The sequence below is a fragment of the Eschrichtius robustus genome, chromosome 16, assembly GCF_028021215.1.
Source record: "Eschrichtius robustus isolate mEscRob2 chromosome 16, mEscRob2.pri, whole genome shotgun sequence".
NCBI lineage: Eukaryota > Metazoa > Chordata > Mammalia > Artiodactyla > Eschrichtiidae > Eschrichtius > Eschrichtius robustus.
The window spans coordinates 5,922,820-5,950,287 of NC_090839.1; the positions used below are offsets into that span (position 1 = coordinate 5,922,820).

The following is a 27,468-nucleotide window of genomic DNA, read 5'->3' on the forward strand; positions in this document are numbered from 1 at the left end:
CCTGTCTCTGGGCCTGCTCCTTCCCCTGGACCGAGGTCTTGCGGTGGCCGTGTTTTCCATCTCCCACACAGCCCCCCAAGTAGTGGTCCGAGGCGGTGCTCATCTTTCTCATTGGATGTGCATTTTTCCCACAAAACTAGATGCGTAAGTGCAATTCAACAGCCCCCAATTGGACATTCAACTGCCCAGTCAAATTTCCCACTTGGATTTCCCACAGGTCACCTCAAGTTTAGCTTTCTGCATCTACACGTGTTTTCTTCCCTCCTACTTCACCTGTGGAGTTCTTGCTCCTGTGCTTTTATCCACCACTGGCATTATTGCCCATGAGGCATTCCTAGCCGGCACTGGGTAGCCCTTCTCGATTTCCCTCTCTTCAAAATGCTTGCCCTTGACCAATCTTTGACTTCCGTCCATTCCCAATCCTGCTTCAGGGTGTTTACCCAATAGAATTGTGTTCACCAAAAGGAAGGATGTTCATTGTAGCCCGATTTGTAATAGTCCCAAACTGGAAACTCCCCAAATGCCCATAGAAAAATCAGCAGTGGCCTATTCATACAATGGGGTCCAATACAGCAGTGGAAATGAGTGAATTACTACTCCGCAGAGCCACAGAGGGTGCGCGCGGACACAGTTAAGTGAAGGAAGCAGAGGCAGAAGGGGAAGCCCCAGGCAGGCAGAGTGAGTCTGTGGTGTCGGGTGTCCGGATGGTGGTCACCTTTGGGGATGAGCAAGGGCCTGGTGTTTGGGAGGGGCCCGGGGGGGTGTCTTTGGTGCTAGTAGCGAATGTGCCGTGTCCTGCTCTGGGTGCGTTTGCATTGAGAAATTTCACCAAACTTCATGAACACGTAGGATCTGTGTGCTTTACTGCATGTATGTTATCAATAAAATAGTTGACTTAAAGACTAGAAGAGGATTACACGAAGTAATATATTGAATCCAGTAGACTAATGGAGCCCTACTAAGCATCAGGCTGTGCGGGGCACTGGAGGCTCATGATCGAGACGTCACTGCCCCCGTTCCCAGAGCTCGGTCAAGGGGTCATCTTATACTTGGAAATTATCCACGTCCGAAGAAAGCAGCTTTCACGGCAAATGGTCACCTGGACATCCCCACTATTACCTGGGTGTGTTTCCTGCCCATCCATTTCTGGGTGTGTATATAATTGGGCTCAGTTGTTTTGCTCAGAACTGCCTTGGTTGCAAAGGACAGCGACCTGACTCTAAATAGCTTACACGGGACTTGTCTGAAGGGTCTCCACGTGAATCACAAATTAGAAGAACTGAAACCTCAAACTTCAGGAAGGACGGGGACCACCAGGCCAGGGGATCGAGCCTGGAAGGCTTCCCCCTTAATTCTGAGCTCTGTCCTCCTTGCCTGGAATCTTCTTTCTCACCGACCAGCTTTCTCTGCACGGTGGTGGTATGTGGCTGCCCAGAGTGCCACATTACATCCTTAGGGTTTAAGGCAGAGAAAACCAACGGGGCTCTTTCCCACCAGGTACCAGTAAAAATAAAAGATACCTTGTGTTTGGCCCAGCTTGGGGCTTTTTCCCTCCCATCCCTCAACTCTGGAGAAGTAGGTCATGGGACAAGATGGTGGCTCCCTTGGGACCATTTGGCTTGATTGCAAGAGCCACGATGAAGCTCTCCAAGAGAAGGAGTGGCGTGAACGTGGCACCTACTGGTGCCATCACAGTGAGCTGTGTCTCAGCACGAAATGAACCCTTAGGGAGCAGGAGAAATATTGCATCTTCTATGTCTCTTTTCTCACGTGTATAAGAATTCATTGTATTCATTTATCTTTGTGTATTATTACGTATGCCCATCAGTATGTGTATATCGGGGGGGGGGCATACCCCTAATTTTTAGGGTGTTAAATACAGTTCTGTAAAGCATGGCTCTGGAAACCTCCACTTAGGTACCCTTTATTTATTTATTTTTAAATTTTATTTATTTTTGGCCGCGTTGGGTCTTCGTTGCCGCTCGCGGGCTTTCTCTAGTTGTGGAGAGCAGGGGCTACTCTTTGTTGCGGTGTGCGGGCTTCTCATTGCTGCGGAGCACAGGCTCTAGGCGCGCGGGCTTCAGTAGTTGCAGCACGTGGGCTCAGTCGTTGTGGCTCACAGGCTTAGTTGCTCCGCGGCATGTGGGGTCTTCCCGGACCAGGGCTCGAACCCGTGCCCCCTGCACTGGCAGGCGGATTCTTAACCACTGCGCCACCAGGGAAGCCCCACTTAGATACCCTTTAAATGCCTGCTGCCCTCTGCAAGTCTGCATGGCAAGCTGCCTTTGGTTATCGTAATCCACTTGTGCAGAGGACCCTAACTTAGTGAGGGGCACACTTGTACATATCGTGTGACTGTAAATGGGAAGAGAAACCCTAGGTGCTTAGAGGAGGCAAACGCTCTTGGGTGATGCTTGGGGATCAGGCTTGACCTGTATGTGGGGCAGAGGTCTTGCCTGACATGTCAGAGGGTCATGAGAGGGGATACCCAGGTCAGTGGCCTCCTGTTCCACCTGCCTCTACGCTTTACTGGCACCCTCCAGCCCAAAATTTGCCCTCCCAGGGCCAGCTTTGGGGTTATTATTTCAGGCTTTTGTAAAAGAAGGACACCAGAATCGGCTTTGGGGACAGTCGTGAAGCTGGTTGCTGTCAGGATGGTTTTTCTGGAATCTATTTTCTTTGGACTTAGCTTTTGGTCTCAGGGGTTGGGACTTCTTTAATCTTTTGAAGATGGAAGTCCTTTGTTCATTCCTGTGCGTTCTCTCAGTCAGCGGTGTTCTAGAATATAAAGGGCAGTGGGAGAAAAAGCTGGTTTCCTAGGTTCTGGGTTTCCTTAGGTTGCTTTTCTTAATGGGCTCAGGGAGAGATCAACTCTAGGCATTTATTTTAAAACTCGGGTCTTGGGTAATCAACTACAGTAATTTAACAACAAAGTGTGAAGACAGTTTTCTCCCTAAAATACATGCATGTTTCCATCTGCTTTAGTGGTGACTGTTAAGCCATCTTGATCCCTGAGACTGGAATGTTGTAGATTCCACACGGTGGAGCGGTTTCCATATAAAATGGAAACCTTGGGAAGAGGAGATTTGGGATTTGCTTTGAACTTTGAATTAGTCGCTGCTCTTCTTTTAAAAAATGACTGTTTTTTCTTTGATAAATCACAAGATTATGTAGGTTTCGGGAAGAACAGAATAATGACATGGTTCATGCCTCTCATTGTCTTAAAATGATTAATGAAAGAAATTCACTTAGGAAGCCATGCCAAAGAGCCTGTAAATGTTTGCAAGAAATTTAGTGGGACACTTTATCCATTTATCTTTTTTTAAAAAAGAAACCTTATAACCCTGATATCTTAACTGTCTTAGCAGTTAAGATATGTTTTATCTTACACGTTAAAAAAAGTTACACCTGCTGCAGCAAACTGTATTTGTGATTATATATCAGTGTTTTCTTTCTTCATTGCCTGTGACTTTAGTGATTGTACCTGTGTTAATGTCATGCTTATCCAAACATTTCTTTTCTGTTTGATCTATTGTAATTTTTTTCAAATAAAGTTATCATAGCTGAACTATGTAAATACCCACATGCACATATTATTTTTTCTGTACTGATTGTCACTCTTACAGCTCATTGTTTGAGAGGCCCTGTAAAAATGACCAATACAAATTACTTCCCATTTGCCAGGCACTGTTGTAAGTGCCGCCTCCTGTGATCTTCCCTATGAGAAAGGACCAGTGTTACATCCCTGGAGGAAGGGGACACGCACAGAGGTTAAGTAACTGGGCCAAGACCACAAGCAGCACACAGCTGAGATCTGAACTCAGGCCACCCGGCTCCAGGTAGTGTAAGGGTCAGGAGTGGGGTTTCGGAGCTCAGGCACTCACCTAACTTGTGACCTTGGGCAAGTTACCTTTCCTCCCTGAGCTTCAGTTTCCTCATCTGTCAAATGGGGCTCAATCCTGCCTCTCCTGGATCCATCACGTGACGGCCAAGAGTGCTCAATGCGAGAACCGTCACGGAGCACGTGCCTTTTTGGCACTTCTGGGTTCTTCAGCCATCTTCATTTGTAAATTGGGGGGTCCACTGCCCCATTCTCTGCTTGGGTTGATGGCTGTGTTTGCCAGGAGGAGCTGTGGTGAGGCGTGGTCTGTCCCCGCGCTGGGAGCAGGGGGACCGGGGTCTGTCGGGGTATCGCTGAGTCCCAGGCACTGTGCCCGAGGCTCCTGTGCACAATGGCACGAAGCAGGCTTGCTCGCTGAATATTGAAGCATCGCACACCTCAGGGGTTCTTTCTGGCCTTTGGGGGTTTGGCTCCGCTGGGGGAGAAGGGAAGACGGTTGGAAATGGAGACTGTGTCTGTGTAGTCTGTCAGCATGGGGGGCCACTCCTGATGTTCCCTAGCTGCATGTCAACTCCTGTAAATGGAAATATCGAAGGGGATGTTTCAAGGAGTGGCCAGAAGGATGGGGTGGGGTGGGCGGGAGACAGCTAAATGTTCACAGTGAAGGGAACTGCAGGAAGGCAAGGTTTGCCGAGGCTGGAAGAGCCACATGTTGACTGCTGCTACCTGGAGGTCCAGCAAAATGGTGACCATAGGGTGTCCTTTCCATTTGGTTGTGGGAGGTCTCTGGTGACCTTGGCTTGGGTGGGGGGCTGGGGCTGGGGGCGACGCGGCTGAGTTCACTGCGAGCGAGCTTGGGGGGGCAGGGGGGTGCACCCTCCGGCTGCTCGCTGGGGCGCAGGGATTCTCTCCAGGAGTCGTCGCCTCCCCTCAGCCCCCCACCCAGAGTCCCCTGCAGAAAACTGCCTGAGGAGAACAGGAGTCACCCCCAGACTGTGCCCACGTCTTTGGCAGGACAGACTTGCCTTCTTCCGTCACCCCCGCCCCCCGCACATAGAAGTGCTCGGGCGCGACAGCGAACACGCCCAACTCCACTTCTGGGTGTGCCCGCCCCCCGGAAACACGGGTGCCCGCGTGTGCCCAGCGGCACTGCTCTCAGAGCCCCGCACTGGAAACTACGCAAACGCCCGTGTCCTGTAGGGAGGATCCGTGAACAGGGCTGTAACCGAAGTGTGGAATATCATACAGCAACGAAGAGGAATGGACGTCCACAGCAACATGGATGAATCGCACAAACGCTGTTGAGTGAAAGAAGCCTGACACAGAAGAATAGATACTGTATCATCCCCTGTTTATAATGTTCAGAAACAAGCAAAACTGACCTCTGGTTTGAGAAGTTGGGGGAGAGGAAGGGGGCGCTGCTGATGTTCTGTTTCCTGATCTGGGAGAAGGTTCCACGGTGGGTTCACTGTGACAGTTCACTGAACTGCACCCCTGTGGTTGTGCACGTACAACACGTACGTTGTAATGCAGTGAAAACGTTCTGACAGACAAGCCAAGGAACTCCCCTTGCTGAGCCGTCAGCACTGCCACTGAGATGTGTGGTTAAGGCCTCGGGTTGGGTGGTACCCCGGTTTGAGTCCCAGCTCCCCGACCCTGGGAGGCCACACCACGCCTCTTGGGTCTCAGGTGCACCCCTACCCCTACCAGCGCGGCATTGTGCTCTCCTCCTAGGGTGACGTGAGGGCTGAATGAGCCGGAAGGGTGACCAAGACCGGCCCGGGGCATCTCCCTAGTGACAGAGGCCCCCTTACCCTGGGGTCCCCTCCCGAGGCTCACTTGATCCCCAGTGGGTGGCACTTCGTAGAGGCTGCCACAGTAGACCCTGCATCCTCATCTTCTCCATAAATCAAAGTGGAAGTGCCCTGGGCCAGTCATATTATTAAGGTTTAAAACAGATTTTTGGTTTTTAAAGGGCCTTTGGGCTGCCGGTGCTGTGAACCTCCTTCCTCAAAGGCACTCACGCATTCACGTCCTGCTTGTACCTGTGGCGGCCCTAACCCACCCAGCCTGAGGGCTTTCAAGCTCGGAAAGCTGAAGCTCGCTGGTCATGTTTCTCCTCCCTTCCGGCCAAGCTGGTTCCACTCTCCCTCCCTGTCTCTCTGGTTCCCCACCCCCGAGGCAGGAAGTGGAGATTGGGCTGTGGCTCCCAGGAAATGAAGGGTATCTGCAGATGCTGCAGGCCCACCTGGGCTTGGCCGCCCTGCATCTTTGCAACATCGATGAGGCTCACCTTCACTGCTGCTCCGTGTTAGTCCAAAGGATGCATGATCCTTGCGAACCAGGGGCCCACTCCCAGAAGCATTGTTCTTGGACTTTTATCCATCTTGGTGTTCGCCGTCTACGAAGTGGACATAATGGCTTAGTCTAGTATCACTGCCAGTATAAGGGAGAAGAGCTTGGTCCCTTTATTTTGTCCTGAAGTCCTTTCCCGAACCCCCCCACTCTCCCTGCCAAGACGCTGCCATTCACCTCTTTTTCTGCTTTTTGTCTAAGGCTGTGCTTGTAAACCCTGGCTGCTATTAGAGACATCTGGGGTGCTTTAAAAAGTGCAGGTTTCTGGGCCCCTTCCCCAAAGATAATGATTCATTTGGTTCCGAGAGGGGCAGGGTGCTGGAGCCCACTTTGTGCCAGTCTGCCATCTCTGTCCTCCGTGACTTCACTTTGGTAGCTTGAAATCTTCCAAGATGAAAATTGGCCAACACTACAGATCGGGTCCTAGAGAGCCAGTTATTAAACATTTACCAGCCCCCACCGTGCTAGGGCATCAATGTTTTCTCCACGTTCCCATGGTGATTCTCACAGGCAGCCAGGGCTGAGTACCACTGGCCTAAGGTAACCCATGACAGGCATAGTAAGGTTGATGTTTACACTGTAGCTCACAGCTATCCAGCCCTTCCAGTGGTTAAACTATTTATGTGAATTAGATCACTTAACTCTCACAACAACCCGTGAAGGAGGATTATTATTCCCATTTTTCAGATAAGGAAATTGAGGTCCGGATAGCTTACCTGGCACTTGTCCAAGCCCACCCAGCTAGGTAGTGGCTGAGTCCGGATTTGAGCCCAGGCCTGAGTCCCCGGAACCCAAGCCTGTCCAGGGCCTCTGGGATGACTTGGTCGGTACCCCACTCTCCCCAGCAAGTTGATGCAGAGTTCCTTGTTCTTGCTGTCCAAGGTGACCACCTGGACCCACCTGGGTGACCAAGGGTCTGAGCCTGTGACCTGTAGTCTGCTGCAGATCAGCCTGGAACGGGCAGTCATCACCAGGGGTCACCGGCTCTGGGCAGGTCTCTAACGAGCTTAGGCAAGATGCTTGGACGCTGAGCTGGGAGAGTGAAACCCGGTCACTAATGAGCTTTTGGTGCCGATGTGTGTTTTCTCCCCTTTCCAGTGGAACACGACAAAGAGTTCTTCCACCCACGCTACCACCACCGGGAGTTCCGGTTTGATCTTTCCAAGATCCCAGAAGGGGAAGCGGTGACTGCAGCCGAATTCCGGATCTACAAGGACCACATCCGGGAACACTTCGCTAACGAGACATTCCGGATCAGCGTTTACCAGGTGCTGCAGGAGCACTTGGGCAGGTGGGTGCTGTACTGGTGCCTGGGAGAGGTCCTGAGCTTCTTCAGCTACAGAGGAGCTGGTGGCTAGAGGATGCGACCGGACTGGTCATGACTGCTCCCCCCGTGGAGCACCGGCCACGTGCCAGGCCCTGGATGGAGAATCTTTTTTTAGAGATGGTGTATGTCTCCACCTCTTAAAACTATCACCGTCAGCAGATCGAGTTAGGAATAGGGGACAGCCAGGTGAGCCTGGGATGGGGTGGCCCCCGTGGGTAATGATGGGTAGCCTGGGTCAGCCTGTGTTTAGGGGGACGAGGAAGAGGAAGAAGCGTTTTTGACGGTCTGCCTCTCTCCCATTCATCACTGAAACCCAGCATGTGATGTCAGGCCACCAATGAAAGTGGCCATTTGTAATAAAATGCTAGGGGATAAAAATCCCCAAATCAAAAATAAACAGGTAGAGAACTCTCAGCCTTCCAGGAATCTTGAGGTCAGGAACCAAAAGCTTGTGTTGAAGGACTTTAATTTCTTGAGACCCTTCCGTTTCGTTTCAAAGTCCTCTGAGAGGTGAGAAGGCTAAGAGAATGGGCTGGAACTTCTAACAGGGACATCCTGCAGTCCCGAGGTGGTGCCGCCTGGTGGCTGGGTTTTTGGACATCGCGGGCTGTTGGACTTTTACTCCCACCCGCACCACCTGCCACTCCTCATAACGGAAGAAAGGTGGTGTGGACGCCCCCTTCTGCTGGGCTGTCCTAGCGTCTTCAGCGGCAAAGGGGACCTCGTAGCACATTTGGGGACATAGCGACTCTCAGCACCTGGGTTGGCCAGCACTGTCATTTGGAAGGTCATCTTAAATACTAAGAAAACCAAGCTTTTCTTGAGCGTTTCCAGTGTTTTGCCTTCGTCAGCTGCCTCTGCCCCCAGTTTCTTGCGTTGTCTCAAATCAGCAAATATATGTGTGCATTTAAATCTTTTCCAAATGGTATCTCGTCATAGGGTCTCTCCTGCACCTACTTCTATCACTAAACCTTGACAATCTTGACGGTAAACCTTGACCATCTTTCCATGTCCCTTCCCAGGGGGCATCCTTGTTCCTTTCATCACCACACGTCTCCAATCGTGTGGGTTGTGCTCGAAGGTATTTAGCCAGTTTCCTGCGTGCACAATGTGGATTCTCAATTTTTCCGAATCATAGACGGTGTGGGTGGGGCGGATAACACATGTGCTTGTCTATCAGTCGGATATAGTTCTAGAAATAGAATTGTGGGGTCCGGGGGCACATACATTGGTGACTCTGATAGATTTTGCTGAACTGCTCCCTTTGGAGCTTATGTCAATTTATACTTCTGCCAGCCACACAGAGGCGGCCTGTGGCCCCATGTGTTCCCCAGCATGGGCTCTTATCGAACTGTTTTGATCTTAGTCTGTCTGATGGGTGACACATGGCATCTCAGTGTGGATTCAATTTGCATTTTAGAGCCCCCGCTTGAAGGCACTGCCCTGTACTGCTCCCCTGCTAGAGACGATGGCAGACCCTCCCTGAGGGGATGGTACCTTTCTAGAATGTGGGTGTGGCTCGGGGGGGGGGGGGCGGGCAGCAGGCAGCCTTGGCAATCACCTCCAAATCTTACTAAAGGAACTCAGGTGCCCCACTTCACCCTGGTGGGCTGGACCCTGGCCCCCACACCCAATTTCAATAAGAAGCATTGAGTTCAGTCCCCCAGGGTAACATATGTTTGCTCTGTACTCTGACAGATCCCCCGGGACTCTTGAACAAGAGCACATGTTTGACTTTTTTCTCGTGAAGGCTGACTAACTGGGGGCGAGGCAGGTACCCAGAGGCTATTTGTCAGTAGCACTCCATCGGTCCACTTGTGCAAAAGCCAAGCCCTGCTCACACCCCAGGGCCTCCTGGCAGGCTCCCCAAACCTGCCTCAGAAACCTCCATCCAGAGGTTTAACCTCAGGAATGTAGCTGCCCCGATGGGCTTTGGCTGAGCAGGACAGGGAGGGTGGCCTGGTGTCACCTGTGCAGCTCTTCCCCCAAGTTCTCCACGCAGGAAGGCATTCGCCCTGCCTGGCCGGTGGTCTCTGGGGTCAGCTGGGATGCGGCTGATGTGGGCCCCGCCCTCACGTGCGTGGGCGCTTGCTTCGTGACTAGAGCATCCTCAGGCCCCGCCCTTGACGCGAGGGGCACCCCACCCCTCGGCCCCACGCCTGCCGTGCGCGCCCGCTCCACTCCGCGCGCTGGGAAGAGCGGCGGAGACCCGGCAACGGGCGAGACGGGCCTGGCGTGCACGTGCCTCCCTGGCGGTGCGGGTGGGCTGCGCAGAGGCCACTGCATTTGGAGAGACCCGTGGGAGCCCAGCCATCTGCTTATTCAACCACTGCTGCTAAACCGCTGGCATAAACCAGCCCGGGTCGCGGGGGCAGGGACCTCGTCTCAACTCTGTGTGAGGGGTGTACTGGTTTCCTGCCCTCACGAAGCACCACACACTGGGTGGCTTGAAACAACAGAAATGTGCTCTCTCACAGTGCTGGGGGCCGGAAGTCTGAAATCAGGGTGTCAGCAGGGCTGTGTCCCTTCTGAAATTTGCAGGGGAGGATCCTTCCTGCCTCTTCCAGCTTCTGGCGCTGGCCGTCGATTGCGTTCCTGGCGCTCAGCTGCGGCGCTCGGATCTCCACCTCCGTTGTCACACGGCTCTGGCATCCTCTCTGTCTGCCTCTCTCCTCTTCTGATAAGGAGACCAGTCATCTTGGCTTAGGGGCCGCCCTGCTCCAGCATGACTTTTCATTACTTAACTAATTGTATTCATAAAGACCCTAATTCCAAATAAGGTCACATTCAGAGACACCGGTGGTAGACTTGAGCGCATCTTTGTAGGAGATACAATTCCATCCATAACGGGGAGTGAAGACGGGCAGTCAACAAATAAGCAAATAAATAGGCCCACTGGCCAGATAAGGTGACTGGTGGTCCTTGACGGCCTGTTGAGCTGGGGGTATTTGAAGGGCTAGAGAGATCTGAAATGGGGCGCGGGGAGAGTATCTCAGGGGAACCGCAAGGGCCACCGTCCTAAGGTGGAGACAGGCATGTTTGTTAGAAGGACAGAAGGGAGGTGATGATGTTGGGGTGGGTGTGAGCCACTGGGTCCTCACTTAGAAGAAACACAAGCCTTCGGCTTCCCTGGCGCCTGCCGGCAGCTCCTCATCCTCCTGCCTATGTCAACCTGCTGACTTCGTGGGCACTGGTCCCGTAGCGGTTTGAAGTGGCTGCCTCCTCGGCCCTGCCTTAGCTCCATGGGGTGGATCCAGAGGCCCTGGGAGGGGAGAAGGCCTGAGTCACTGTGGTTGGAAGAGGGACAGGACAGCTGTCAGTGGCTCTGTGGCTGGCGTGGCAGGGTGCCCCGAAGAGCAGCTTGGCCACAGGCCATCTCTGGGGACGCTCAGGCCAGCGTTGGGAATTCCTGCCTCAGGGGGCTTTGGGCTTTGCTGGGAGACCGAGTCCCCCCTCAGCAGATGTTTGAGTACCTGCCGTGCTGGGCGATGGTGGACATGACCAGACCCCAGTCCGAGCCCTCAAGGAGGTCACATTTCAAACAGAGGAGGAGACGCAGGAGGACATGGCAGGTGCAAAGCATAAGGCAGAGCAGAGAGTGGACCGAGAGGCAGCAGGCGGGCAGGAAGGGGCTGTTTGCTTTAGATTTCTAAACTTCCTATCTATACTTTTTTTTTTTAATTAATTAATTAATTAATTTATTTATTTATTTATTTTTGGCTGCGCTGGGTCTTCGTTGCTGCGCGCGTGCTTTCTCTAGTTGCGGCGAGCGGGGGCTACTCTTTGTTGCGGTGCGTGGGCTTCTCATTGCGGCGGCTTCTCTTGCGGAGCACAGGCTCTAGGCGCACAGGCTTCAGTAGTTGTGTCTCGTGGGCTCTAGAGCGCAGGCTCGGTAGTTGTGGTGCATGGGCTTCGTTGCTACCACAGCATGTGGGATCTTCCCGGACCGGGGCCCGAACCCGTGTCCCCTGCCTTGGCAGGCGGATTCTTAACCACTGCGCCACCAGGGAAGTCCCCTATCTATACTTGAAAGAAGGAAGCAAGGCCCTCATTCTCCAAGAGTTAAAAGGTTAACATTTTTTACAAAAAATTACTGATTTTTTTTCTGGGTAGGTTCTGTTTTTGAATCCAGAAGCAAAATGATCCTATTATGTTATTCCCCAGATGGGATAACCCAGCTTTTAAGAGTGTAGATTCGCATCCCGACACTATGTACCAGTGTGACCTTGGGAAGTAGTAACCCCTCAGAGCCTCAGTTTCCTCCTCTATACAATGGGGATAATAACTGAATCTACCTCCCAGGGCTGTGGTGAGGATAAAGGGAATTAACATACTTACTTAGAACATAGTAAGTGCTCAGTAAAGGTTTACCAGATATTGGAATCATCACCATCACTGCCACCATCACCATCACCACCCTCACCATCACCACCGTCCTCACCACCACCACCACCACCCTCACCATCACCACCATCCTCACCATCACCACCGTCCTCACCATCACCACCATCCTCACCATCACCACCCTCCTCACCATCACCACCACCATCCTCACCATCACCACCACCACCCTCACCATCACCACCATCCTCACCATCACCACCGTCCTCACCATCACCACCACCATCCTCACCATCACCACCACCACCCTCACCATCACCACCACCATCCTCACCATCACCACCACCACCCTCACCATCACCACCACCACCCTCACCATCACCACCATCCTCACCATCACCACCGTCCTCACCATCACCACCACCATCACTGGGAATGCAGAGACCTGCTTAGGAAAAGGAAGGGCTCCAGGTCTGGGTGGTGGTACTGCCTTTGCCCTCTATGCTAAATCCCTTAATCTCGCAGTTTCTGATGGGGATGGAGGCCTAAGCTGGCTTGGAGGGGGAGTGCTTGTTTGCATTTCCACAGCCTGAGCCACGCATCCTCTTCAAGCAGAAGGCCTTTGGCTCGTCTGACCCCGAGACGAGTCCTGATCCCGCGCCCGCCGCCCTGCTGTGTGGCCCCCTGCTCCCTCTGCTAAGGGAGCCGCGGCCTCCCCGACACCGACCGCCCAGCTGCGCAGAGCTCGGAGCTGGGACATCTGGCGAGCCTCTGCCTGAGCCCCAGGAAAGCCCTGGGCGTGCCGGGGCTTAGCTGGCTTCGGGTCGGCCTCAGCATCACTCCCCCTGTGGCAGCCACTTGCCACAGATTCCTCTTGATCTCTTGGAATCCAGATTAAATTCCGATAATGAGCCGAGCTGGAGGCCTTCCACAGCCTTTGGGCTCCACTTGCAGCTGGAGAGGCCGCCCTTGGCCGGCTGTGGGGTGAGCGGGGGCCGAGAGGCAGGTCTGGGATGGTGGCCTTGGCTCCAGTGGCCTTGCTGGGGAGGGTGGGGGGCGGCGAAGGGATTGGAGTCTTGCCCTCCTTTTCGGAACCTTGGGTCAGGGGCTGGCCAGTCGAGGCTCGGCTTCCAGGAGCTGCTCCCACTTCTGTCCCCCTTGGCTCTAACTCTGGTTCCAGCTCCAGATGAGGCAGTTTGAGGTGGGCATCCTGCAAGCTAACGGGCTTCATTCGTGGAGCTCAGGCTGGGCATTTTCCAGCCTCACCCCGCCCCGGCCCTCTCCTCGCAGGTCCACGCTTTCCCCCCGCAGCGCTGCCCCACCGGTAGGGGGTCCAGCTGGTCAGTGAGACACCCTGGGGCCCGCGGGCCAGCAGAACCCGCTTGCAGGGAGTCAGTCACTGCCAAGGTCGAGATGAAGTTGACAGCTGGATAAAAACTGTCCCTTGGTCTGTCTCAGGGACCTTGGCTGCCAGGAGGGTGACCTCACAGTGGTCTCTGGGGCCAAGATTGGCTCAGCCGTAGCCTGAGTCACTCTGAGGAAGAGGGAACTGTCCCCGTGACGGGCCGGAGGGGGTGGGGGGCCAAGGGGCTGCTCGCCAGTTCCCTTCACCCCAAGGCAGCCGCGGGCATTGAGGAGGGTGGAGGCCAGCGCTGTGCCTGTGCTGCCCACGTGGGGACCTTGTAACCTGCAGCCCCGCCAGCAGCCCCGCCTCAGGGCTCCCAGCTCCCCGCACAGAGGAGATGCCACGGCTCTCCTCAGCCGGTGTCCCCACCCTCCAGGAACTCGCACGCCTGCTGCAGCTCCTGCCTTCCCTCGAGAAGCAAGCTTCATCCAGAGCTTCCCTGACCCGAGCCCAGGGCCATCCTCGCCCTTTAAAAGCTCAGCTCAGTGACATGGCTCCTCCGGCATCAGGAGAAAACGCAGGTTCCAAGTCAGGTGGCCGGGGTGCAGCCTGAGCTTCTGTGTTTCTGACAAGCTCCCAGGGGATGCGATGCACAGAAGCGAGTGGGAAGGCGCCGGGTGGACAGGGCCTCCCACTGTGGGGACATTGTGGTCCCCACGCCCCAGGGTGGCCCCAGGGCGGCCTCAGGGCGGCGGGTCATCGGACCCTTCCTAGGTCTTTGTCGCATCAGATAAAGGTGAAGGACTTGGTAACGAGACTGCTTTTTTTTTTTTTTTTTAATTTATTTATTTAATTTATTTATTTTTGGCTGCGTTGGGTCTTCGTTGCTGCGCGCGGGCTTTCTCTAGCTGCGGCGAGCGGGGGCCCCTCCTTGTTGCGGTGCGCGAGCTTCTCATTGCGGTGGCTTCTCTTGTTGTGGAGCACGGGCTCTAGGCGCGCGGGCTTCAGTAGTTGCAGCACGCGGACTCAGTAGTTGTGGCTCGTGGGCTCCAGAGCGCAGGCTCAGTAGTTGTGGCGCACGGGCTTAGTTGCTCCGCGGCATGTGGGATCTTCCCGGACCAGGGCTCGAACCTGTGTCCCCTGCATTGGCAGGCGGATTCCTAACCACCGTGCCGCCAGGGAAGCCCACGAGACTGCTTTTTATCTGACTTCAGTCACCGTGAGCATGTCTGGACAGAGGGACGTGGTTGCACCCCAGGACACTTCACCTTCCTTGAGGACCTTGGAAATGATCCTGCGAAGGCTTGATATGCCCATTTTACAGGTGTGGAGACCGGCTCAGAGGGGAAGTAACTTACCTGAGATCCCACAGCTCAAATGGGGCAGAGGCGGGACTCAGCCTCAGGTCTCTTTGACTCCAGGGCTCGTGTTCCTGGCCACGGCAGCACCCTGGTGCTTCTTGCTTGTACGGATTTCCTTCCCTGGAGAAAACAGGCTCAAACAGGGCGACTGTGAGTCCCTAGCTGTGGTCCTCAGCCTTGGCTGTGCATTAGAATCACCTGGGGGGGGCTTTTCTGACTCTGGCTACATCAGGGTCTCGGGTGTGGCTGGTCCTCAGTATTTTCTGAACTCCCAGGTGGTTCTCTGTGTAGCCAGGGCTGAGAACAGGTGGCTGAGCCCTCTCTCCTCCCTCCTCTGCGGGCCGTCTTATGCGCCCAGGAGACAGAAGGGGAGAGACTTCTTCTAGCCCAGGCCCCCAGGTTCCTCTTGCCTTGGTCTCTCCAAGAACACTGTTTCTCTCCCATCGGACTGAGCCCCAAGTGTGGTCCAGGCCCTGATTAAGAGTCTCAGTGGCACAGGGAAGGGGCAGGCTGAGGGTGGAGGTCCTGCGGGCTCTGGTTCTGAAGGCTTCCGGAATCTCCTGGAGCCTTCCTGCTGCCACGGAAGGCCTACGTGCCTGGTTCCACGTCTCCTGGCTTTCACCTCGCATCACTACACCTCCGCCCCAGGGCGTGAGCTCTGGTTTTGAGCTGCTTTCTCGGGAGTTTCTGGTTCAGCTCCGCAGAGGGCAGGGAGGCAGCACTGGCTGCCCAGGCACGGCCGGAATGTCCTGGAAGGTCCAGGGAGAGCGGCTTGGTCCAGGGCACCCAGGCACTTCTGGCTGCCTTCCCCCAGGCCCCCTCCAAATCCCAGCACAGGGCGGCTTCAGCAGGACCCAGGGCCCCTTGGGATCCACTCAGGTGTCCAACGGGCTCACTCTGGAAAAAGCCTGCATCCAGTGGCCCCCCCGGCTGACCAGATGGCAAGCTGCTGTGTCCCGCCCGCGTCGTGCCAGTCAAATCGCAGTTGGACTGCCCTGCTCGGCAGCCCGGGACCAAATGTCCACATATCCGTTGGTTTCCTGTCCTGCGGACTAAGGCCATCGTGGGCCTTGGTGCTTTTAAAATCTTGGTGCCTTTTGTTTCCTTCCGTAATTCATCCCCAAACTGGCTTCACAGGGAAGATACGAGCGGTGGTCAGGGAGTCAGTGGTGACAAACTCTGTGCGTCAAGTGCTTGCAAGTTGCATGCACGCTAAGTCCTCACGACGACCTTGAGACGTCTATATTCTCCCGTTCCGTGGATGTGGTCGTTGGGGCACAGAGAGGTCAAATGACCCTCCCAAGGTCCCACCCTGCCTGCAGTTCAAAACCAGGCACTAAGTAAAATTTCGGGTGCTGGGGTCCCACCCCCAGAATTCTGATGTAACGGGTCCCTGTATCGCCTTGACACTGAGTTTTTTTTAAGTCCCCAGAGTGGACTTGATCCCTGTTCTTTCCTGCTCCTTTGAGGATCTGCGGGACCTTGCAGGAGTCACGTCATCCGTTGAGTGCGGGTGGAGACTCCTGCCCTGCGTCCCCTCCCGGGAGTGCGTGAGATGTGGATGATGCTGGCGAGTGCCAGTGTGGGATTCCCCGAGGTGAGCGGATGGCAGCCTAGGTGCGCGGATGGCAGCCTAGGTGCCTCTTCGGGAGAGGAGATTACAGATGATGACCATGAGGGGCCTTTATGAGGAGCTTCTTCTGTGTCTGCCCTGTTCCCATCATTCCATATGGATTTAATGCTTAATGACCGTGAAGGTCAAGGAGACCAAATGTCCCGTGAGTCAGTCCCCTTGCAGACCCGCCTTGTAGAAAGGGCCGCTCCTTTACGTCTTGTCCATTCGGCAGATGCCTTCGAATTCACGCGGTAATAGACACGCTCCCATTTGGATCACAGTTCTCTGAACTGAGAGGAGAGTTGGCTGCCTTTGCTGACGGTGACGATGACAAAGCTGACTGTTCAGAGCACTCGGTATGCAGCACTCTGTCCTTCCCATCACGACCCCCTGAGGGAGGTACCATCACCCACCCCATTTTACAGACAAGGAAACTGAGGCACCATAGCAGGTTAGGGTTAAGGAAAGGAAGTTTGCATCTGTCCCCAGTCACTTCTGGTTTTCCTCCTTGGCTGGTGGATACACATTTCCTTTTCCCTTCACGGCAATCCTAGGAATCGGGTAATAGGAGGGAAACGTATTTTCTGCACAAGGAAACTGAGGCTGAGAAGATGGAAGACCTGCCCCGCTTGCCCCAGTGATGCTGTGTGGACAGCTGGTAAAGACCAGGGGCTTTGGAGGCAATTGGATTTGCCTCCCAATCCACCACTTGGAAGCTGCGTGAACTTGGGTGGGTCGTGGCCCCCCAGAAGCCTCATCGGGCTTCAGCAAAGATCTGAGCGGGAGCTGTGGTGACCGTGATGGTGGCCCAGCAGCAGGGCCAGAGACGAGCTCTCCATGAGGGCAGGCGTCTGGTGTGTTTTGCTCACTGTCGTATCCTTAGTACCTGGAACCTGGCGTATAGTAGGTGCTCAGCAAAACACATGTACATGAAGGATCTGCCCTTCTAGCTGTGGGCTTCCTGACTTGACAAACTGTGGCTGCGTCTTGCACAGAGGAGTTTCAGCACCAAGCATGGGGGCTGGTACGAGGCCGTGTGAAACAGGTCCCTGCTGGCCGGGGGAGCGCCGGCCCTCCTCTCACACTTCCCACACCTCCCACCTTGGGCCCGTCAGTCCCAGCAAGCCTTCCAATGCGTTCTCTCTTCCAGAGCTGAAACCCGAGAACGCCTCGTTCGCAGCCTTTCCTCAGCATCTGAGCCCAATTTCCAAAAAGTGAAAATTGCCCATAATTATAATACTTTTCAATCCCAGGGAAGTTTCCCTGTGATGATTATAATTATACTATTTTGAGCTTGTGTGCCAGTGGGTACCCAAGGGTGGATTGGTTCTCGTCTGCAAGTAGGGGACATGTCAGCGTGTGTGCCATGGCCCTGGATTCCCTACACTGGAATGAATTTTGGAAGAATGAGCTTCAGTATTGGGGGCTGGCTGTATAACTTGATCCCGGAGCTTTAATTCCAAAAGCACTTCATACTTGGACCTCTGCTCGTCCATAGGAGTCTATTTTTCCAAATGTATTAACATCTGTGTTTCATATCAGGGCCTGTAATTGCTTTAGCCTTTTTGGCAGGAGACAGAGAGAATTAATATTTTTCAGTTTGGTCATGAGCAGTCGGTCATCTGTAGCTGGGAAGAAAAGTGCCTGCTCAGATGTGAACTCAGTAAGGATGGGAAATGCAGGCTCACCGGGAAAGGGACGTTTTAAAGGAGTCAACCATGGTTAAGGAAGCCCTTGGTTATTTCAAGTTCAGGCTGGAGGTCAGCATCTGGGTAAATGCTCAAGGCTCTTCCAGACACTGGCCCTTCCTTTGTCTTCCTGTTGCCAGCCCCCAGCAGCACCATTTTCTTCTTTTCTCCACAATGTCCAAGGCTTTGCCTTTTGTCACTCCGAAAATGGAGGAAGGAAAGCTGACACCTGGCCTGCAGTCCAGCGAACATGCCACCACACCCCCTCAGGGACCCAGGGCAGGCATCGCTAATGGATCACAGAGCTCCTTCCTGCCTACCCGGGCCTTGGCCTGAATCCTCAGTACAGCTCCGCTAGCTGAGGCAGCTGCTGCTAGTTGAGTGAAGCTGCCATCGAGTGAAGCCTGCCGGCCACCGGTCTCAGATCAGGCTTCCCTGAAGTCAGACCCTGAGATGAAGACTGTGTGAAACTGCACGATTAGAAAATGTTTCCAGAAAAAGCAGGTGCATGGGGAAGTGGGCCTGGAAAGACAGGCAGCCAGGCAAGGGGGTGGTGCCGGGCAGAGTCCCACGGAAGGTGACTTTGGCTCCCTCGTCCTGTAGGGACTTCTGGAGGTGAGTCGTACCCCTCCCCCCACTCACGGGTCAAGGAGCTGAAGTGCTTCTACCTCCTCATCCGCCAGCGCTGTTTGAGGCAGGTTTCTCAACCTGGCATCATGGACATTTGGGGCTGCCCTGTGCGCTATAGGATGTTTAGCGTCCTCCCGGGCCTCCGCTCGTGAGATGGCACTGCCAGGGTGCGACAACCCAAAATGTCTCCAGACGTTGTCACATGTCCCCTGCGGGACCCCTGGGGAGGAGGAGGGGCACTTCCACCCTGGATGTTCACAGGTGAAGGGGTGCTGGCGCCTGGGAGGGAAAGCCCCCGGGAGCCGGGGAGCCCAGGCAGAAGCATCTGAGATGCTGCGCTTGTGGATGAGCCGGAGGGGGTGCTGCTGGCCCTGACCCAGGCTTGAGTGGGGAGCCCCTCCCCACCCTGTCTCCTTCCTGCCTCCCATTCATCTGGCTCACTGCTATCCTCCCCCTAAAGCCCCACTGAGCTCCAGCCACGTACCTGCTCACACGCGTCCATCGGCCCCATGGTCTGGGATGGGAGGGCCCAAGCTGAGCTGTTGTCGGGACCCCCGGGACCACGTTTAAAGAGAAAAACTCAGATTCGTGTATTTAACCCCAGCCAGTCTGGTGTAAGGACCGGAAGTCTTTGTTAGTATTTTTCTTTTTTAAAAAGATTCTTTTTAGAGCAGTTTCAGGTTCACAGCAAAATTGAAGGGAAGGTACAGAGACTTCCCCTATAGCCCCCCTTCCCCACACGTGCACAGCCTCCCCATTATCCACATCCCACACAAGATGGTACATTTGTTACAACTGAGGAACCTCCATCGACACATCATTATCACCCAGGGTCCCTCGTTTACATCAGGATTGACTCCTGGTGTACAGTTTATGGCTTTGGACAGATGTGTATGACATGTATCCATCATCACGGTATCTTTATGTGGAGTATTTTCACTGCCCTAAAAATCCTCTGTGCTCTGCCTGTTCATCCTTCCCCTCCCCTCAACTCCTGGCAACCACTGATCTTCTTACCGTCTCCATAAATTGGCTTTTTGCAGAATGTCATACAGTTAGAATCATACAGTATGTAATTATTATTATTAATTGTTAAAAAGAAGCTCCCAGGACTGGTCACATACTTTGTGAGACCCAGTGCAAAACGGAAACGTGGGACTACTTGTGAAAAATGCATTAAGGGGGACTTCCCTGGTGGTCCAGTGGTTAAGACTCTGCGCTCCCACTGCAGGGGGCCCCGGGTTCGATCCCTGGTCAGAGTAAGATCCCATATGCCGTGCAGCGTGGCCAAAAAAAAAATGCATTAAGGATTTCAACGCAGTTACTGCCGAGCATTAAACCAAGCACGGAGTCCTTGTATGTGTGGGACCCTGGGTGATTGCCCAGGTCACATGCCCATGAGGCTGGCCCTGCAAGCGACCTGGGTGTAGATATCTGTTGCTGTCTATACACATATGAATGCTTCTCATCTGTACCTTGAAAGTCCAGTGCTTTAGTCCAGGGGTGCACACCTTCCACAGTCCAGCTCCAGCCTCACCTCCAGCTGCCGCCTGTATACACACACACACAGAGACACACAGATACACATACAGACGTATGCACACACAGAGACACACAGGCACACAGCACACACAGAGACACACAGGCACACAACACACACAGATACACATACAGACGTATGCACACGCAGAGACACACAGGCACACAGCACACACAGAGACACACAGGCACACAACACACACAGATACACATACAGACTATACACACACAGAAACACAGGCACACAACACACACAGATACACATACAGACGTATGCACACGCAGAGACACAGGCACACAACACACAGAGATACACATACAGACGTATACACACACAGAGGCACACAGGCACACAACACACACAGATACACAGACGTATACATACACAGAGACACACAGGCACACGACACACACAGATACACATACAGACGTATACACACACAGAGACACACAGGCACACAACACACACAGAGACACACAGGCACGCAACACACAGAGATACACATACAGACATATACACACACAGAGAGACACACAGGCACACAACACACACAGATACACATACAGACTATACACACACAGAAACACAGGCACACAACACACACAGATACACATACAGACGTATGCACACGCAGAGACACACAGGCACACAACACACAGAGATACACATACAGACGTATGCACACGCAGAAACACAGGCACACGACACACACAGATACACATACAGACGTATACACACACAGAGACACACAGGCACACAACACACACAGAGACACACAGGCACGCAACACACAGAGATACACATACAGACATATACACACACAGAGAGATACACAGGCACACAACACACACAGATACACATACAGACGTATACACACACAGAGACACACAGGCACACAACATACACAGATACACATACAGATGTATACACACACAGAGACACACAGGCACACAACACACACAGATGGGGACACACACACACACACACCCGACCTACGGTCCAGCCAGCTTGGCTCTCGCACACCCCCCTTTTCTCCAGAGATACCTTGTTTTCTGGCCTCTGCTTTCCCCCAGCTGGTCTCCTTTCCCTGTCTCTTCAGTCCTGTCACTCTAGTTTAATCCCTCCACCCCCCTGGAAACCAGATTTTAGAAAAATATAATTTACTTTTTATTACTAGATCTTACTTTTTAGAATGGGTTTAGATTCACAGAAACATTGACTAGATGGCACACAGAGCTCCCGTACGCGCTGTACCCGGGCTCCCCTGTTAACCTCTTACATTAGTTTGGTGCATTTGCTATAGTTAAGGAACCCATGTTGATACATTATTATTATGAACTGAAGGCAATAATTGACCCAGATTTTCTTGGTTTGTACCCAGTGTCTTTCTTCTGCTCCAGGACCCCATCCAGGACATCACACGACATTTAGTCATCACTTCTCCTTGGGCACATCTTGCCTGTGGGTTTCTTAGGCTCTGCTTGTTTCTGATGACCTTGACAGTCAACCCGCTTTTTTTTTTTTTTTAATAAATTTATTTATTTATTTTCAGCTGCGTTGGGTCTTCGTTGCTGCGTGCAAGTTTTCTCTAGTTGTGGCGAGCGGGGGCTACTCTTTGTTGCGGTACACGGGCTTCTCATTGCGGTGGCTTCTCTTGTTGCAGAGCACGGGCTCTAGGCGCGTGGGCTTCAGTAGTTGTGGGTCTCAGGCATCAGTAGCTGTGGTGTGAGGGCTTCAGTAGTTGTGGCTCTTGGGCTTCAGTAGTTGTGGCGCACGGACTTAGTTGCTCCGCAGCATGTGGGATCTTCCTCGACCAGGGCTCGAACCTGGGTACCCTGCATTGGCAGGCGGATTCTTAACCACTGCGCCACCAGGGAAGCCCCTCAACCAGCTTTTGACAGAGTGTTTATACATAATCCTCTCCCACTGTTGCTTCGTCTGTCTCAACCTTACCTCTTTCAAACTCCAACTCGAATCCCGCATCCTCTGAACCTGGACGCAGGTGATCAGGATTGCTAGGTCCTCAGCTTGGAGCACCCTGTGGCCTCTGGGGTTTTCGACCATTGCACACCACCCCCTTCCGGTGCCTGGCACAAAGCCTGTGGTTTCGCTTCTTGAACGGAAACTAGATTATCAGGGCCTTTTAGGGGGGAGGATTTTAAATTTTTTTGGCTCTTCCTCAGAACCTAGTTAGGGACTCTTTAAAGATGACACTTGGGTCCAAAAGCAGACTTCTTATTTCCCCTTGATGTCGTGAGGTTAGGGATTTGGGCTCAACCTTTGGCTCCAGGGTTGGGCCTGTAGGCTGGGGAAGTGGAGGAGTGGGGTGGTTTGTGAGCCAGGTTTTCGAGTGGGCCTAAGAGTTAGAACGAGCAGCCTCCAAAGGAATCGGTCATTGTCCAAGGAAAGGAAATGGGAATTCTCCTTGGACAGCGCTTTCCATTAGAGCCCTGCTTTGTCAGGCATTACATGTGCAGCGGATCGAGGTGCCTCCCCGTGACCCTGAATTCCTAGGAGAAGAATCTGTGAGGCCCATAGTCTTGATTCCTGGGCTGGAATAGGGACCGCCCACCGGCTTCCCCTTCAGCGCTGGGTCTTCTCTCCCAGGTCCCACCCCTACCGGCCATCGTGGGAGGTGGGGGGGGGGGTCCCTGCAATTTCTCCTGCAGCCCATGTCTGGCCTCCAAGGGTGGGCAACTCCTGCCGTGTTGGCCTCGCCAGCTGTGACCTGGGACAGGGCCTCCGTCCTTCCTCACTGCAATGGCTGACTGGCGCTGCACGCCAGATGCTTCCGCTCAGCACCGGCCTCTCCTGCCCAGGGCTTTCTCTGCCCCAGGAGTGTGTGCAGCCCACTGCAGAGTCAAAGCCCCTCACCTTCCATCGCAGGTGGGTATATACCCCAGCCTCCTCGCACCCAGGAAGCACCACGCTGACCTGTGTTCACGCAGCGCCCCAGGGGCCCAGCGGGTGTGAGCCCCAGATGCCCACAGCTCCGTGTTTTGGCCTCTTTCCATCCCTGCCTCACTTCCCGCCCCGCTCCAGGTGGTTCCTGGGGTCACTTCTCAGACGAACCACTTGCATTCAAGTCCTTGACTCAGGATCTGCTCCTGGGGGGGCCTCAGAATATGACAGAGGACGAGAGAGTATGCACCTGGTAGGCTGTCAGGGGTTCAGCAGCGTAAGGCACCTATGGCACCTGGCACAGCAGGTGTGTCCTCAGCCTCGCCTCTTCCTGCCGCCACTCTTCGGTTTAAGGAGCCACAGTCTCAGACACCCCCTCCCTCCTCTGCATCGAGTTGGATCTGGCCTTTGTTTTCGAAAACCTTGACTATGGTGCTCACGACACTTGCTTCTGTCTGCAGACTGCACTGCTGAGTTCATTTCCTTTCTCCCTTGTCTGCCTGGTTCACTTAACTTTTCTTCGTCTGGGTTTGGAATCTTAAAACAGCCTGTGGTTGTTTAAAAAAAAAAGTAGGAAAGATGACACAGCACAAAAACTGGGTTTGTGTTGGTGTGTTTATTCCTTGAGTGTGCGTGAAAGAGGCTGCATTTACCTTGTGCTATTTTGGTCTGGAGCTGGAGGCTGGAGGAAATGGGGCAACCGGGGAAAGTCTCGAAAGAAGAGTCTCCCATCCTCGGCGTCTCGCCCGCCCACCTCCACGATGCCAGATGCAGGCAGCTGCCCAGCCACGTGGGATTTCCCATCTCAGAGTTCCGTGGCGCTCCCCACAAGGCCTGGTTGTTCTGGGGCGACCCCGGGGGCCTTTATGTTTCACCTCCGAGCACTGAAATCCCCAGCGCGGCTCACGTCTCATCGTTTGGTTTCTGTCTGGATCCCACCCAGGGTGAACAGAATGCCAGGTCTCCAGGGTTCTGGAAATTCCGGGGCCCAAACCTTGGGATCTTAAGTAAGGAGGAACAACAGTTGGGTCCCAAAGTAAATTTGAGATTGACTTTCTTCCCAGCCGCAGCCCCCTGCCTGTCTGCGTCCTCTTGGTTTCTCCTGACAGGTGCAGACCAAGGAGCTGACCTTGACAGAGTGCTGAGGGCACAGAAATGGAGGAGGTGAAGCCCAGGCAGCCGGGCAGCCTCCGGCTGGGGGTTGGCTGGGGGAGGTTTGGCTACCCTGTGATTACCTAGCCAGGACCTGTGGAAGGTGGGGAGCGTGGAGGTGCCTGGGGACGGACCAGTGTGTGTGACCAGGCAGCCTAGTGCCCATGACCTGGGAGGGGGCTCCCGGTGGGTACAGGGTGGATGGTGGGCTGAGGCCCAGGGCACTGGAGGCAAATCCATCTCTGGAAGCACCTGAGTCCTTAGAAAAAACATTCACTCTTCCTTTTTAATAACACAAACTACAGAGAGTGACATCAGAAAACCTCCTTGGCTGATAGAAACTCCAAAGATAACAGCACATTCATTCAGCGGTGTTCTATTTGAGACCTACTATGTGCTATGTTGTTTGCTAGGTGCTGGGGCTCCGACGGAGGTGAGCAAAGTAGGACTGGTTCTGGCCGATAAGGAGCTTAAAATGTGTTGGGGAAAGAGGAAAACCCAAAGAACCATATGAACACATTTAAATTCTAGCCTGAGTGCTGGAAAGGAGAGGCTGCGAGGATGTATAATGAGGATGTCCCCATCAGGGTGTCAGTGGAAGCTTCCCTGAGGAGCTGCAGGATGCCCAGGTACGACAGAGGCGAAAGGATAGGGAACAGTCTTCCAGGCAGTGGGAACAGCATGTACCAAGGCCTGGAGTGGGCCAGAGTCTGGTATAGATGGCAGCCTAAAAGGAGGCTGGAGTGGCTGGCCCTGGGGGGCAGGTGGAAGGACAGTGGAGTGAGAGGAGGTGTCGGGGAGGGAGGGGGGCCAGACCACCCAGAGCCTATAGGGAGGGTGAGTAAATGCCCCCATGTGCCCACCTGGAATTAATAGTGCCTCCTTCCTCTCCCCAGAGTTTCCCAGTTTGGACCGGCAGTTACATCATCTAGCTTATCATGGAACGCATTAGTGAATTTTGGCTTTCTTATCCTAAGACCTAATAAAGGGTTTAGGGCAGGGCAGTTAGCTGTTCAGAATCGGGGTTCTGACAGCCTAGCCGGCTGCTGGGGACAGAGGGAGTGGGGGAGGAGGAGGGTGGAAGGAAGGCTCTGAGGTTCCTCCAGGTGGCCGCTCTCCCTCCACCCCGGGAGCATTTGTAAGCTTCCCTGAGCCTCAGTCTCCCGCCTGTGCAAGGGGACAAGAACACCTGCCTGCCTCTCAGGTATCGTAGGGCTCGGTGGGCCGTCTCCACGCCAGACCTGTTCTATGATCATTGCATCTCGAATGAGAGTCAGAACGATGTGGTTGTGAGGGAATCTGCTGCTCCCCGGAGCCTTCAGCCTTGAGTCTTCAGCTCTGTGCCGGCACCTCGACTGTACCATCCCAGCTGATGCATCCTTAGAACAATCCTCATTGTTATCCCCACATGACAAACAAGAGAACCTGAAGGACAGAGGTTGGCTTGCCCTGGGTCACTCCACAGGGATTTGATTTCAGCTTTCCTAGGACCCAAAGCCATGTGTCGTAATGCATACATCCCTGACCCCCCAAAGTGTAACCCAAGGACCACCCCGGCGACTTCATCACAAAGAGGATCCTGGGCTCCACTTAGACCTCCTGGTTGTTTCCTCCTGCTGGTAGCTGCATCCCATTTTTAGGTCCAGACTTCATCCCTCTCCCCTCCTGCCCCCGTGATCTGCTCTCACACACAAGTATGAGAGCCTCTGCAAGCACACTCCATGGATGGAGGAGACATTTCTTTGCAGCAGGATTTCTCAGAACCTTTAAAGAGCACATGTGCATTATGAAATCTCTTAAGAAGCAGTGATGACGTGGTGCTTCCTGATCTTACTTGAATACAGAGCCTTTGTGATTTTCAGCCCTGTCATTTTCCCCCCTTGGACGTCTTATTCATGGGAGGCAGTTTTTTTTTTAAATTAATTAATTAATTTATTTATTTATTTATTTTTGCCTGTGTTGGGTCTTTGTTGCTGCACGCGGGCTTTCTCTAGTTGCGGAGAGCGGGGGCTACTCTTCGTTGCGGTGCGCGGGCTTCTCATTGCGGTGGCTTCTCTTGTTGTGGAGCACGGGCTCTAGGCGCGCGGGCTTCTGTAGTTGTGCTGTGCGGGCTCAGTAGTTGTGGCATGCGGGCTCAGTAGTTGTGGCTCGTGGGTTCTAGACTGCAGGCTCAGTAGTTGTGACACATGGGCTTTGTTGCTCCGCGGCATGTGGCATCTCCCTGGACCAGGGCTCGAACCCGTGTCCCCTGCATTGGCAGGCGGATTCTTAACCACTGCGCCACCAGGGAAGCCCGGGAAGCAGTTTTTGAGACCTTGATAAACTCCAAATCCTTCCTCTTGCAGACGGACAGATTGAGACCCAGGCCTTAACAGCTGCTGATTTGCTCCCTGACTCCAGTGACACAGGCCTCTTGGACCCTGGACAGGGGTGTTCTTGACCCTTCTGTGAATGCCCAGGTGGAGGATGGGAAAGGGAAGAGAGGAGGGAGAGACAGACAGACAGGCAGATGGTCCTGGGGCAGGGAAGCTGTGGGCTGGTGACTCGTGCTCTGGCTGCGGGAGGAGAATATTGTGCTTCTTTGTGTATTTTTCCACCTTTCTCCCCAAATGACTTAATTTTAGTCTTCCTGGATAGGTGCAGCCTTAAAAAAAAAAAAAAAGTGTTTAAAAAAAGCCTTGGACCTCTCTGACTTCATCTTCCCGTCCCGGGGACACCAGGGACTGTCTGGGTGATTTGGAAGAAGGTGGGGCATTCCCTGAAGCCCCAGGTGGGGTGCCAGGACCTGGGCTGGGTCCTGCCTGACCCGGGAGGCAAATGACAGCCACGCCCCATTTCCTCTGCCGGCTCCTTTGATCTCCTTCCCGGCTTCCCTGCAGGGCTGGTGTTTGCAGGCTGGGCTGTCTCCAGGTGCACAGCGGGCTGCTGGCTTCCCAGCCTGACTCAGCCTCAGCAGCGCCATGACTGCCCCGCTCCGTGACATCATGTTAGCCTGGGAAAGCTCTGGCTTCTCCATCACTCGCTGCCTTCTGAGGAACGTTCTCGAGACCCAGAAGCGGTTTACAACGTGCAGCGTTTTGAAATAAAATGTCCAGCCATGCAGTTTCCCAAAGAGCCACAGGGTGAGGGTCAGAGCAGGGGTGAGGGAGAGTTTGCCCAAAGCCAGTTATTTCCACTCCCTGGTTAAAACTCTTGCCAGCCTCCCAGTTCTCCCAGCATCTGAACCTTCCCGTGGCCAGGCCGCCCTGCAGCTCCGTGCCACCGCACGCCTCTGTGCTCACCAAGTACCTGCACCCCCTCCACGGTAGCCTCTCTCATGAGGCTTTGTGTATTCTGTTCCCTCTGCTGGAATGCCCTTCCTGCCCTCTTGGC

At 53.9% G+C, this 27,468-nt stretch overlaps 1 protein-coding gene across 1 annotated transcript in view; it reads left to right on the forward strand.

The window, feature by feature from the left end:
- Positions 1-27,468, forward strand: part of BMP7 (bone morphogenetic protein 7) — an 89,813-nt gene that overhangs the window by 24,846 nt on the left and 37,499 nt on the right. The window contains exon 2 of the mRNA XM_068566084.1: positions 7,295-7,487. Within this exon, the coding sequence (XP_068422185.1) occupies positions 7,295-7,487 (193 nt within the window). The remainder of the gene's footprint in view (positions 1-7,294; positions 7,488-27,468) is intronic.